This window comes from Equus przewalskii, chromosome 18, assembly GCF_037783145.1.
Source record: "Equus przewalskii isolate Varuska chromosome 18, EquPr2, whole genome shotgun sequence".
In the NCBI taxonomy this organism is placed as follows: Eukaryota; Metazoa; Chordata; class Mammalia; order Perissodactyla; family Equidae; genus Equus; species Equus przewalskii.
Window position 1 is genome coordinate 40,869,861 of NC_091848.1, and position 12,380 is coordinate 40,882,240.

At 40.6% G+C, this 12,380-nt stretch overlaps 1 protein-coding gene across 3 annotated transcripts; it reads left to right on the forward strand.

The window, feature by feature from the left end:
- The first annotated feature begins 86 nt into the window (after positions 1-86).
- On the forward strand, positions 87-6,999 carry COX17 (cytochrome c oxidase copper chaperone COX17). Of its 3 annotated transcripts, none has more exons than XM_008514620.2 (3): positions 87-286; positions 2,227-2,343; positions 6,855-6,999. In XM_008514620.2, the coding sequence occupies exons 1-2, from the start codon at positions 180-182 to the stop codon at positions 2,309-2,311; spliced, it is 192 nt and encodes a 63-aa protein (XP_008512842.1). In that variant the 5' UTR covers positions 87-179; the 3' UTR covers positions 2,312-2,343; positions 6,855-6,999. The 3 variants fall into 3 exon arrangements, with proteins under 3 accessions (XP_008512842.1, XP_008512841.1, XP_070438756.1); XM_008514619.2 differs by having other exon boundaries at positions 2,227-2,315; XM_070582655.1 differs by lacking the exon at positions 6,855-6,999 and adding an exon at positions 2,810-3,090 and having other exon boundaries at positions 2,227-2,315.
- The last annotated feature ends 5,381 nt before the right edge of the window (positions 7,000-12,380 follow it).

Genomic DNA, 12,380 nt, shown 5'->3' on the forward strand with positions numbered 1-12,380 from the left:
TTAGCCTCTTCTGCGCATGCGCCCTTTCCATCCTTTCTGCCCCACCCCACCCTTCCGAGGGAGGCAGGACTTCCTGTCCCCTTTAGAGCGACTGACGGAGGTGACTGCGGACGAATCGGCGTCGGCGGAGCCTGGAGAGTTTCGGGTGTCTGTGCTAGTCGCTGCTTTTGGCGCGAAAGATGCCGGGTCTGACCGCCCAAGGCCCTGCCCCGTCTGACTCGCAGGAGAAGAAGCCGCTGAAGCCCTGCTGCGCCTGCCCTGAGACGAAGAAGGCGCGCGATGCGTGGTCAGTGCGCAGGCGGCATGGGGGCCGGCGGCCTACGCGCCGCCCGCCGGTGCCTCCGCCCTCCGCCCTCCGCCCTCTGGCGGGCCTCGCGCTCGGCCTCGGCCGGGCTTTCGCATTGCTGTGCGGCACTCGGGAGGGTTGTGGGCCCCGGAGGCTGCGCGGTGGGCTGTCTCGTTGACGAAGCCCGGGGAACGGATGAAGGGTGGGGAGAGGTCAGATTGTGGCTCGCTTCGCCCACTCCTTCCTTCCTCTAGAGGGTTTCTGAGCATCTGTTATGTGTCGAGCACTGCGTTAGGTCCGAAGACCTAAGTGGATAAAGATGCTGCTTGATTTAAAGGAGCTAAAAGTTAACGGAGACGTATACCAATGATTGCTATACCACGTGGTAAGGGCTATGATAGAAGATTTGGCAAGACCAAAGAGTAAAAGTTTTCTGGTAATTTCTCCCCAAACTTAGACATCGGTAGGACACAGGGTACGTTTCTTACGGTGCTGAACCCCCCCCCCCCTTTTTAGCTAGATGATTTAAAAATCAACCAGTCATGACATAGGTGACATCATAGTGTTCAGAGTACCTGTAGTACATGTAGGTTACCATCAATCCACAAAATTTGTTTGTTCTCATTTTATACAGCCTCAGTTGGGGAACAAATCTCAGTAGAAGGAATCCTCAGATAATGTGAATGTACCCTCTTCCTCCAGCCCCTTTTGGTCTTCACATAAAAAAAAAATCCTAAGTGGCATAGTGGGGGTAATAAGAGTTGTAGGAACTCAGTGCTTTCTATTAATATTCAGTACTTTGCAAGTAAGACTCTGAAGGGAGAACTGAAAGATTGTAATCTGATCCTGAAATTGCTTCCACAGTAACAGTTAGTGCTTATTGAACCTTTGGGTATTACCGGATCACGATTAAGAGCTTGGGATCCAGAGTCAAGGTTTGAGTCCTGGTCCACCAACCTTGTGACCTTGAGCAAGTTATTTAACATATCTGCCTCATATGTCTGTAAAATGAACCTAAGGAAAGTATCTGCCGCCAGGATTATTGTACGGGTTAATGCTAAAAGCCACATCAAGTGCCTAGCACAATATTTACTGCGTTCGATAAATGATCAGGGAATGTTAGCTATTATCTTCCTAAGGAGCCCGCTGTCCCAGACAGTCGTTCTCATTTGCAGGCAGCCCTGGAGCTGTTGAGGGATGTGTAGGATTAGTTGGAAGGAGAACCTTTCTTTAAATTCTTTTTGCATCTATTGCTTCGGACCACTATAGCTTCTCCCCAAATATCTATGATCAGGAGCTAGTTTTTTCTTGTACTTGAATTTTGGCTTTAACTTTGCTAAAATTGCATTTTCAGGCCCTACAAATAAAACTGTGCGGTCCTAGTCTTTGCTTTGTGAATTTTACACATAAAAAGTTCTTTGATCCTTACAAGGAGGGCTCATCAGGCTGCTCCTGGCTGCCAGATCTTTTTTGCTGTTTATGTTTTTGGGTGTCTTGTGATTAGAATTAGATTTACTTAGGTGCATTTCAATGTGGGGCAGAATCAAAAATTTAATTCCAATATGATAGCAGGCAAAAAATTAAGCTCTTCTCTCTGTCCTTCATTGAACATAAATATTTTATTCAGTCAGTTCATTTCATTGTAGAGCCTTATTATTCCTTGGATGTAGACGAGAGGCAATATTTGCCATACACAATTATTTCTTCTACTCAGATTCCCCCTCAAAAAACTAGGTATTTGTGGAACATCTTCATGAGCATGGAAATATCACAAGAACCAATAAAAACAAAGCCATTTGGTGTAATAGCATTTTTAAAACTCCAGCTGTTCTGTCAGACCCATGTTCTGCCTCACTCCCCGTCACTATCATGCACGCTTGTTTACTAGGAAAGTGCTTAATGCCTACTTTGTTAGATAACAAGTGCATTTTGTTTTATAGCATCATGGAGAAAGGAGAAGAGCACTGTGGACACCTAATTGAGGCCCACAAGGAGTGCATGAGAGCCCTGGGATTTAAGATATGAAACGGTGAGCATGGTACTTTCTGACTGGCAAGGTAATTCCTAGGCTTATTGCTTCAGATTTGTGTATTGCTTTACAGATTTAGCAGCCATGGGGCCACATTCTTTCTGAATGGTAGTTCACCTGGTTAATCTAACATGCTTAAGCATCACTAAAAAAATAACTTTTCAGTTCCTAATGAAGGGAGTAAGTGATGGTAATAAATTGAGAGGCATTCAGTGGATTTGGGAACGGGAGAGTTTAGCTTTCAAGAAAGAGCTTGACAAAAGCCTTTAGAGTTATGTTAGAGTCAGAAGGAATTTTGGCTTAGGAAGTTCAAAATATTCAGTTGTCTGACTTAAAGAAACTAAAGCAAACATGTTCTCTATTCCTTGTTTCTAATGTTGTGAGTGTTTAGTAAGTGCTTTTAAAAAGGGAGTAGGCAGCACATGGAAGCATTGCTTTCTGCAAAACAGAAATGGAATTACTGTTCTTTCTTCCTTTTATTTTTTGTGAGGAAGATTGGCCCTGAGCTAACATTTGTTGCCAATCATCCTCTTGTTGCTTGAGGAAGATGGTTCCTGAGCTAACATCCATGTCAGTCGTCTTCTACTTTGGATGTGGGACACCACCACAGCGTGGCTTGGTGAGCGTTGTGTGGGTCCACACCTGGGATCTGAACCTGTGAACCCCAGGCCACTGAAGCGGAGCACGTGAACTTAACTACCATGCCACCAGGCTGGCCCCATTCTCATTTCTTCTGTACTGTGCTTTATTCTAATAAAACTAAAACCTCAAACCATTTTTTGAGGAACTTTGAATCAACATTTTGATACTGAAAGGGACTTTAAATGATGTGTTTACAACAATACCACAAATAGCTGATTTTCTTTTGTTTGGAAGCCCTTCCTTCAGATAGTAACTTGACTCCCTCCCTCACTTCATTCAGGTCTCAGTTCAAAAGTCTCCTGATTAGAGAGGCTTTTCCTTAACACTCCGTCTAAAATAACATCCCTTCCCCATCGCGCTCTCTCGGCACTGTCCAATAGAACTTTCTGTGATAATGGAAATGTTCTGTACCTGCATTCTCCAGCATGGTAGCCACTAGCCATATGTGGCTATTGAGCCCTTGAAGTGTGGCTAGTGAAAGAAGAACTGAATTTTTAGTTTTATTTAATTTCAGTTTTGATAGCCACATGATTCTTAATACCATTGCCTGCATGTTACGTATTTATCATCTGCATTGCTTTAGTCCAACTAGAATGTAAGCTTTGAGAGAGTAGGAATTTTCTGTTTCACTCCCTGTCATGTCCCCAGGACCTATAACAGTGCCCGGCACATCGTAGGTACTCAAGAGGACTGTTAATTAAATGAATAATAAACGAGGAAACTAAGGCCTAAGGTATGAAATGCCCCCTGAGGCGGGTTAGCAGGGTCAGAACTGGAACCTCTGTGTCTCCAGGCAGACTCCCTCTGCTCTGGGCCCCCCTGCCGCCCTCCCCGGCCCATGACATCCATACCACACCACCACTTTTAGCTTAATAATAGCTGAGAGATAATGCCAACACCACATACCAGTCTAATAGTAATAGAGAGCCTGGCTTCTTTCCCTTTCACCTCTTTCCTGCCTCTTTGGAATTTCATATATGGGCAGCCTTCCTCACTGACTGTAAAAAAGGAGGGATAAGGAGCCTGTCCTGAGCTGATAAGACGTATCACTGTGTAGTGAAAAACAGTCTAGGCTGAAAGGCCTGAGGCTTAATTTTGGTTCCCCTGATGTCTAGCTGAGCATGGTTTTCACTTCAGCTACATTTAATGTTTATCAAGACGTTAATCTTCTCCAGATTGCATTTTTGTCATTTATAGAAAGAGAGCTGTAATGTATCTTGTGGTTCTATGTATGGTATGGTATATCTACTCTGTATATACATGACACACTTAAGTGGCTTTCTTTTTTTTTGAAACAGTTAGCACCTTAGCTAACTGTTGCCAATCTTCTGGGTTTTTTTTTCTTTTCTCTTCCCAAATCCCCCCAGTACATAGTTGTATATTTTAGTTGCGGGTCCTTCTAGTTGTGGCATGTGGGACGCCGCCTCAACGTGGCCTGACAAATGGTGCCATGTCCACACCCAGGATCCCAACCAGCAAAACCCTGGGCCACTGAAGCGGAGTGCACGAACTTAACCACTCGGCCACGGGTCCGGCCCCTTAAGTGGCTTTTAGACTAGATGGTTATTTAAAGAAATCTCATGGTGAATCACTTTGTAAAATAAGTAAATTTGGATGTGGGGGAGTGTGTTCTTAAAAAGTATAAGTACATGTATTGATTATTTTAAAGACACAGAATCTCAACATTTGTACATGGTTTCCTTGTTTATAATCTCTCTTCCTAGCCAATTGTATAAGCTGTTGCCTAGGGCTGAACCTCCCTTGATAAAAAGGGTGATTAAAAAAATGCTGATTTAGGAGCATCAGAAGCTTCTCTTGGACTTCGTGTGGGCCACAGAGGTGGGACAGTTGTTATAAAGAGCATGTACTCAAAGGACCCGAAGCTACAGTTTTCTTTATGTTATCAGGACAGAGAGTGAGAGTGGCTCCCCTGTACTTCATCTTTCTATAACAGAAACTGCACGAGCTTTGCACTTAGAAGACGTGATGTTTAACTGATTGTGTGGTCTTGGGCAAGTCCTTAACTTTCTGAACCTTTGTTTCCTCCTCTTTAAAGTAGGGATAATAATACATGCCCAAACTATTTCATAGAGTTGTTGAGATGATTGAATAATATATGTATGAATAGGCTTTGTAAACTGTAAAATAGAAACCAGAACGAAATAGCCCATATCTTGGGAGTTGTGGATAGCATAATTGAGGTCTGTTGAATATATGACCTGATTATGTGTTTTTGAAGCCTGGTTACAAGAAGAACAATCTGAATCCAAATCAGGCCTTTCTAAGAATTCAAAATGTCATGTATTCGTTTTTAGCATACTACTACTTTTGGAAGAAGAACAGGTGTTTTGATCCCCATTGGTCACAGGTGGCGTATTCTCCCCAACCCCTGGGGGGAAATGGAGGAAGAGTGAAGTCAAAAAAGACTTGCTCCAGTTACGAGTGGATAGGTGGTGGAATCAAAACCAGAGTCTGGGTCTTTTATGTTCTCCAAATCACAAGCACTGTACACTTCACTCCTTTCACTTCATGAGACTTTTTGCCAACATATTCATTTTTAGGGTTGCATAGAGTCTTGATCTTCAATCATAAAGCTTCAATCAGATGCTAATTAGAAAGGCCTATTGTTGAAACGCATAGGTGTGTATAACTCAGTCACCAGATCGTGAGCTGTCAGGTACAATCCAACACGACTGTCCGCACTGTTATAACTAAATTGGTATCTCTTAGACTGTGAGACCAGTTTTTCTGAGGATAGCTTCAAAGGAAAGAGACTTTGCAAACTTAGATCTTCCCAGTAATGATCGTGAAAGTTCCTGAATTCAAAAACCCTTGTAGAGTTTAATGTTATTTGTAACTGAGATAGGTCTTCACGGTAGCTTGAATTCAGTAGATTGGGACTTAACATAAAGGTAGGCTATGTTCCGCCAGAGGTGTGCCTCAGACTTGCCTGAGGAACGGTTTCCAAAATTCACAGGCCTGCACCCTCATCTGTACCTGTTGCCTCAGAGATTCCTAGGTAACTCTCAGGCGTGCCCTCTTTCAGACCCACTTGCTTATGCGGAAGGAGCAGAGATAATGCTAAATATAAACTATCTGGGGATTTAGTAGGCAACAAAGGTGGAGATTTCAAAACTCGTCCTAAGAAAAAATAGGTGTGATGGTGGTAATTATAGATACTTTCTTCTGTCTTGTGACTGCTGCTTTCACTGAAAGAGAAACTAGAGGAACATAGAACCTGCTTAGCAATGTGAAGAGGAAATGGCAGCTAGTATCTTTCTGCCTTTAGGAATCAGAAGAACCCTGGAGGCAAGTCCTTTAACCTCTCTGAGCCTGTTTCTGCCGTGAAAGCCTAGTACTGACTGACCAGACCAGCAACCCTATCCTCTGCTACTTTCCCCTTTTGATCTTTCCAAATGGATTTCAAAAGGGTTACACTTGTTTGCCCTTGGAATTAAGTGAGTAACTTTCCACAGGAAGTGCCTTGTGTACAGAGCTGACCTTCTGCCTTCCACTTAGTGGCTCTTTGCCAAACGTACTTGAATTAGCAAGGAGGGGGTTGCAAGTCTCTTCTCTGGCATATCTGTAAAAATAAACTGCCTTAGCCTTTTTTGGAAAGATATTTTTGAGGAAATAAATATGTATTTAGTTTTTACTTCAACAAAGACTTCTCAAGATTAAACAGTGTAATGGATCAAACAGTTTCAGTGATGTTTTGTTAGGCAAAACTAGAATTTAAAAATGTGGATCTTTTATTTCATGACCAGTTTAGAATAATTGTGGTGATTTGTTAATAGTATTGGCTGGGGCATTCATTTCTAGTGATCTTAATTCCAGAACTCCATAAATCTGGCATGATGTTTGGAACTTACTCTCTAAAATAATTTTTTTCCGTAGGTGATCTGCTCTGTGAATGAATAATTCCTGAAGAATGAAGAAGATTCAATAATGTTGGGAGTTCTTTGGTGAACTTTGATAAATGGAAAAAGTATAATTTTTAAAAAGAAAAAAAAGAAAGAAAGAAAATATGCCTGGTCAAAAACCTTTTTGTGTGTGTGTGTTCCTCACATTCTAAAATGGCATTTATTTATTTTTCTTAAAGGATATAGTATAAACAAATCTTGTAATACAAGTTTCTTATGTTCTTGTGTCTTTCTGGGAACTCTGGATATTTGTTGTAAGGAGAAAGCAAATACTGATCTCATCCAGTGAAATCTGAAATTAGATGCATGGAAGTAAGAAAATAACCATTTACCAATTCAGAATGAATATGGTAACCACATCATGTCATTCAGAGTTTTGTTTTTTATTTTTAGCTTTTTTCCAGACAGGAGCTGGACAAGCCTTCAGTCTTAGTAGTTTAAATCATCATTTCTTTACTAGTTGTCCTTTGGGAAAGTAATTTGTTTAGATTTTGGGTCACATTAGGGTGCCTTGTCTTGGAAGATCTCAACTGTTTGGCATAATTAATCTATAGATGGCTAGTTACATTTTAGAATAGATTAAAATCATAAGATTAATGCCTAGGGGCCAGACGGTTGTCTCTTATTAATTAGAAGCTGGCCCAGGCCAGGGGCTGGGTTGTACAAATAAGTCACTAATGAAATACCTCAGTGCCGTAGTGAAACCTGGAATGGCACGTGGAGTGTGGTTCACTTACTATAGCAACCCTGTGATCCTCCTAGGTGCTTACAGGCTAGTGAGGCAACTGGTCATGTTCTGCCTTTAAGTAAATTGAGTTTCAAATCTTAACAACAAGAGATACTGAGGAATATAAGTAAGAAACATATAGTGTTCATATGTCATTGTATGAAGGGAAAATTGCCTCTTTTGTAAAATAAAGGAGCTGAATTAAATTAGTCCTTAGGATTCTTTCCAGTTAATTAAGAGCATGGCTTTTAGGTTCAGGTTCAACAGCTGGCTGTGTGGCCTGACACAAGTCACGACCTTCTTGGGTCTGTTTTCTCATGTGAAAGAAGAAAAGAAAGAAGCATGCATAGTAGTAATATCTAATTTACAAGACTGTGAATACTGATTAAAATGGTGTCTTAAAGCCTTTGGCACAGTATCTAGTATTTAGTGTATTAACATTCTCTAATTCTTTGATTCTGTATTCCTACTTTCACTTGAATATTTGGATAAAATACTTTGATTTTAGTAAGCACTTTATAGTTTTCAGAGCATTCTTCTAGGTGAAGAATAGAATCTTGGACAACTAACACAGATATGTACCAACTTCCCACCCAGTACAGATCGCTGGCAGATGGTTATCCAAATTCTGCTTGAATATGTCCTGGAACCCTAAAAAAGAAAAAAAAAATCCATTACCTTATCACCTAATGTTAGTTTTTGATGTATCTTGTTCCAGACTTTTCTTATGCATTTGTATCTTTTTTAAAACAAAAAAATGAGAGATCATTTTTCTGTTACGTATTTTTAATGAGATCATAATATTAATTGCCTTTTCCCCTTAATATATTTTCCCATCATTGAGTAGAGTTCTACAATGTGATTTGTGTTGGTATGTATAAATCCATTTTGTGGCTTACCCTAATTAAGCCAATTCCCTATTGTTTGTACATTCATTCGTTAAACAAATGTTTTGTAGGATCCCTGCTATGTGTCAGACACCATTCAGGATGCGTACCAGATACCTAAATTATTTCTGATTTTGTTTGTTTGTTTGTTTTATTGTTTGGTTTTATGGAAACATAGAAGGAAGAAAGGAGGAAATCACCTGAAATCCCACCAGTTTAAAATAGGACCACTTTTTGGTGACCTTGCCATACATCTTTTTCTGCATGTATATACACTTTTTACTTTTTTTTGGCTACTCCATAGTAACACTGCAGTGAAAGTTTCCATAAGAAAGTCTGAGCATTTTTACTAATCACTTACCTAGGAATGGGCCAGTGGCTATCAAAATTTCAAGGCTTGGATGAGTACTTCCTGACTGATCTCTAGAAAAGGGGTCCCATTTGCGCCTTAGTATCTGAGGGTGTCCGTTTCCCTAGCTGTTAGCAAGGTTAGGTTTTTCAACCTTTGCCAGTTTGATACGCTCACCTGATTTATAAAGGAACTAAAGTACCTTTCTTGATATCTGGCATAGCTAAGAATACATCTCACAAGACCCTCTGCCCATCCTTCCCAAAGATGATGTGCAGATTTTCGGTACTAATAACAGTAAGAGATGTTACTACAGTAATTGGAAAAATGAAGAACCTAGTGTCCTCGTGGGTGACCACCACATTCTGACATAGCCTCTTTGTTAAGCCCCCGCTATTCACAGTAATTCCCAAACTGTCAATACAGGTACATTCACACTGTTCTCTCTAATTAGTTCCCTTTGTCTAACCTTGAAACAGTTGACTTGAAGGTTGATGAGAACAGGACCATGTCCCTAGGCAAAGTCTACCTTAGCATAACTATAGCCTCCACAGGTCTGATGTAGAGGCTGATGGAGAAACTAATCCTCATTTTATAGGTGAGTATAGGCACTCAGAGAAGTTAAGGAAATTGCTCTGGTCAAATAGCTGGTGACCTGGGATGTGAGTCTTGGTATTAGAGTTCAAGCCCAATGTTCTTTCCTGCACCAGAGGTCTAATATAAACATCATGTATCCATAGTGATAAGTTCATTTATTCATTCAGTACCTATTTAGTGAAGGCCTGTTATGTGCAAGGGACTGCCCTACATATTGAGTGTTCATGTTGACTGAGACATACATCCTATCCTCAGAGGTGAGAGACTATTTGACTCAACATTTACTGAAGATGCACTGTATGCCAACTATATGCTAAGTAGCGAACAAAGATTAGTAAGACATGGACCCTGCTCTCAAAGAAATTATATAAACTATAAAAGTATAAAGCTGAATATTCAGTGCTATGAAGAATATTCTAAGACACTTTCCTTAAAAGAGTGCATGTATGACTATACCCAGTGTTTCTTTCTTTAGCTATTAAAAACTGCTAGATGGTAGTTCCATCTGTGTCAGTTGTGTGCTTTTGACAGCAAGTAATAAATACAAAATCCTCATCAAGGAAAGTCCACAGTGAGGGCAAGCTCCAGATGCAATGCTATCATAGGCCCAGTGATGCCATGTAAGACTCAAGTTATTTTCATCTCAGAGCTCTCTTCCAGGACTGATGAAGTCAATTGTGCTTTCTTAAGTCCAACAGAAGAGAGAAATCATTCCCAAGGCGTGAAGTCGCTTTTTTCAGTCTGAGCCAAATTAGGTTGTATGTGCGTTTTTGGGCCAAAAATAGTTGTCAGCAGAATGCCTTATGCTGGTTGGCTTAAACAGGGTCCCCGCATGTGTAGGTTAAATACCAGAAGAGAACTGGAATTCTATTACAAGGAGGAAGAGGTAAATGGATATTGAGTATGTGACCAATTTTCTGCTTGTTCACTTAACAGCCAAGCCAAAATGAATGGTCAAATTGAGTTAGAGGAGCAGTTCCTCTCATAGTTTACTAATCTTTGGAGAAAAAATTATTGGTAGAACGTAAGTTGTCTGATGTTCAGTTTTCATAGAGTAAGACAATCAGCAGATGTTCAGAGAGCTGTTCCCTGAAGAGTAGTCCTTATGGAGATGCTCAGGGAGATCTGAATCTGGGCACATTCGGCTGCCAGTACCAGCATACCCAGCTACACCGGCTTAAGCAATACGTGTAATTTATCTCCTGTCATGAAGTCTGGAGGTTGACAGTTTCAGGTTTGAGACAATGGCTCAGTAATACTTTCAAGAACCGAGGCTTGTTGTGTTTTTCTGCTCTTTATCTTTCTCATCCTTAGGCAGATCCTATCTCGTGGCTATGGTAGCTTCAGGCATTACCTCATCACTCAACCCGGGAAGAAGGGTAGCAGGCCCCTTTACTGTCTGTACCGGGGGAGATACTTGTTCCCAGAAGCTGTGCCCCACACTTCCTCTTACATCCCATTGGTCACATGCCCACCCTTAAACCAGTTACCATCGAGGGGAATGGGATATTGTGCTTGGCTTTGACTAGTCTTATTTCAGGTCCTGGCAACTGGGGGAGAAGTCCACCTTCCTCTTCCTTAACGTGGCTCAAGTGAGATCAGAGTTTCATAAACGAAAGAAAAAGGGGGAATGGCTCTAGGATAGGCAACCAACAGGTCTGCCTAAGATCAGCTTGGCAGTATATGTCCAAAGCTGAAAATTATGCCTCCATTCTGGCTTTTTAAAAATTTTCTATGTTTTATTTTTTATTGAGGTTATGATAGTTTACAACATTGTGAAATTACAGTTGTACCTTATTATTTGTCTGTCATCTTATAGGTGTGCCCCTTCACCCTTTGTGCCCACCCCCCTCCCCCCTTCTTCCTGGTAACCACTAATGTGTTCTCCTTGTCCATATGTTTGTTTATCTTCCACATATGAGTGTAATCATACAGAGTTTGTCTTTCTCTATCTGGTTTGTTTTGCTTAACATAAAACCCTCAAGGTCCATCCATGTTGTTGCGAATGGGACAATTTTATTGTTTTTTATGACTAAGTGTCCATTGTATATATATACCGTATCTTCTTTATCCAATCATCAATCGATGGGCACTTAGGTTGCTTCCATGTCTTGGCTATTGTGAATGATGCTGCAATGAACATAATGGTGCATGAGTCTCTTTGAATTGCTGATTTCAAGTTCTTTGGATAGATACCCAGTAGTGGGACGGCTGGGTCATATGGTTTTTCTATTTTTAATTTTTTGAGAAATCTCCAAACAGTGGCTGCACCAGTTTACATTCCCACCAGCAGTGTATGAGGATTCCTTTTTCTCCATATCCTCTCCAACATTTGTTATTTTCTTTCTTGGTTATTATAGCTATTCTAACAGGTATCAGATATCTTAGTGTAGTTTTGATTTGCATCTCCCTGATGATCAGTGATGATGAGCATCTTTTCATGTGCCTATTGGGCATCCGTATATCTTCTTTGGAGAAATGTCTATTCATATCCCCTGCCCATTTATTGGTCAGGTGTTTGATTTTTTGTTGTTGAGTTGTGTGAGTTCTTTGTATATCATGGAGATTAACCCTTTGTAGGATATATGATTTGCAAATATTTTTTCCCAGTTGGTGGGTTGTCTTTTTGTTTCAATCCTGTTTTCCCTTGCCTTGTAGAAGATCTTTAGTCTGATGAAGTCCCACTTGTTTATTCTTTTTATTGTTTCCTTGTCCAAGGAGACATGGTGTCCAAAAAGATCCTTTTAAGACTGATGTCAAAGACTGTACTGCTTATATGCCTCCATTCTGTTTTTAATATCTACATTACGAAAGCATTAATCTCAAGCCCCATGATTCTCAAACTATACGTGGTGAAGAACCAGTCCTAGGAAAATGAAATTAAAAAAACAATTAAACGAAAAAAGACATACCACTATATAAGCTGAAAGTTTTTATTAA

Coding starts and splice junctions, on each gene's coding strand:
- COX17 (XM_008514620.2), top strand. CDS start 180: ATGCCGGGTCTGACCGCCCAAGGCCCTGCCCCGTCTGACTCGCAGGAG. Junction 287..2,226: donor AAGAAGGCGCGCGATGCGTG/GTCAGTGCGCAG, acceptor TTTGTTTTATAG/CATCATGGAGAAAGGAGAAG.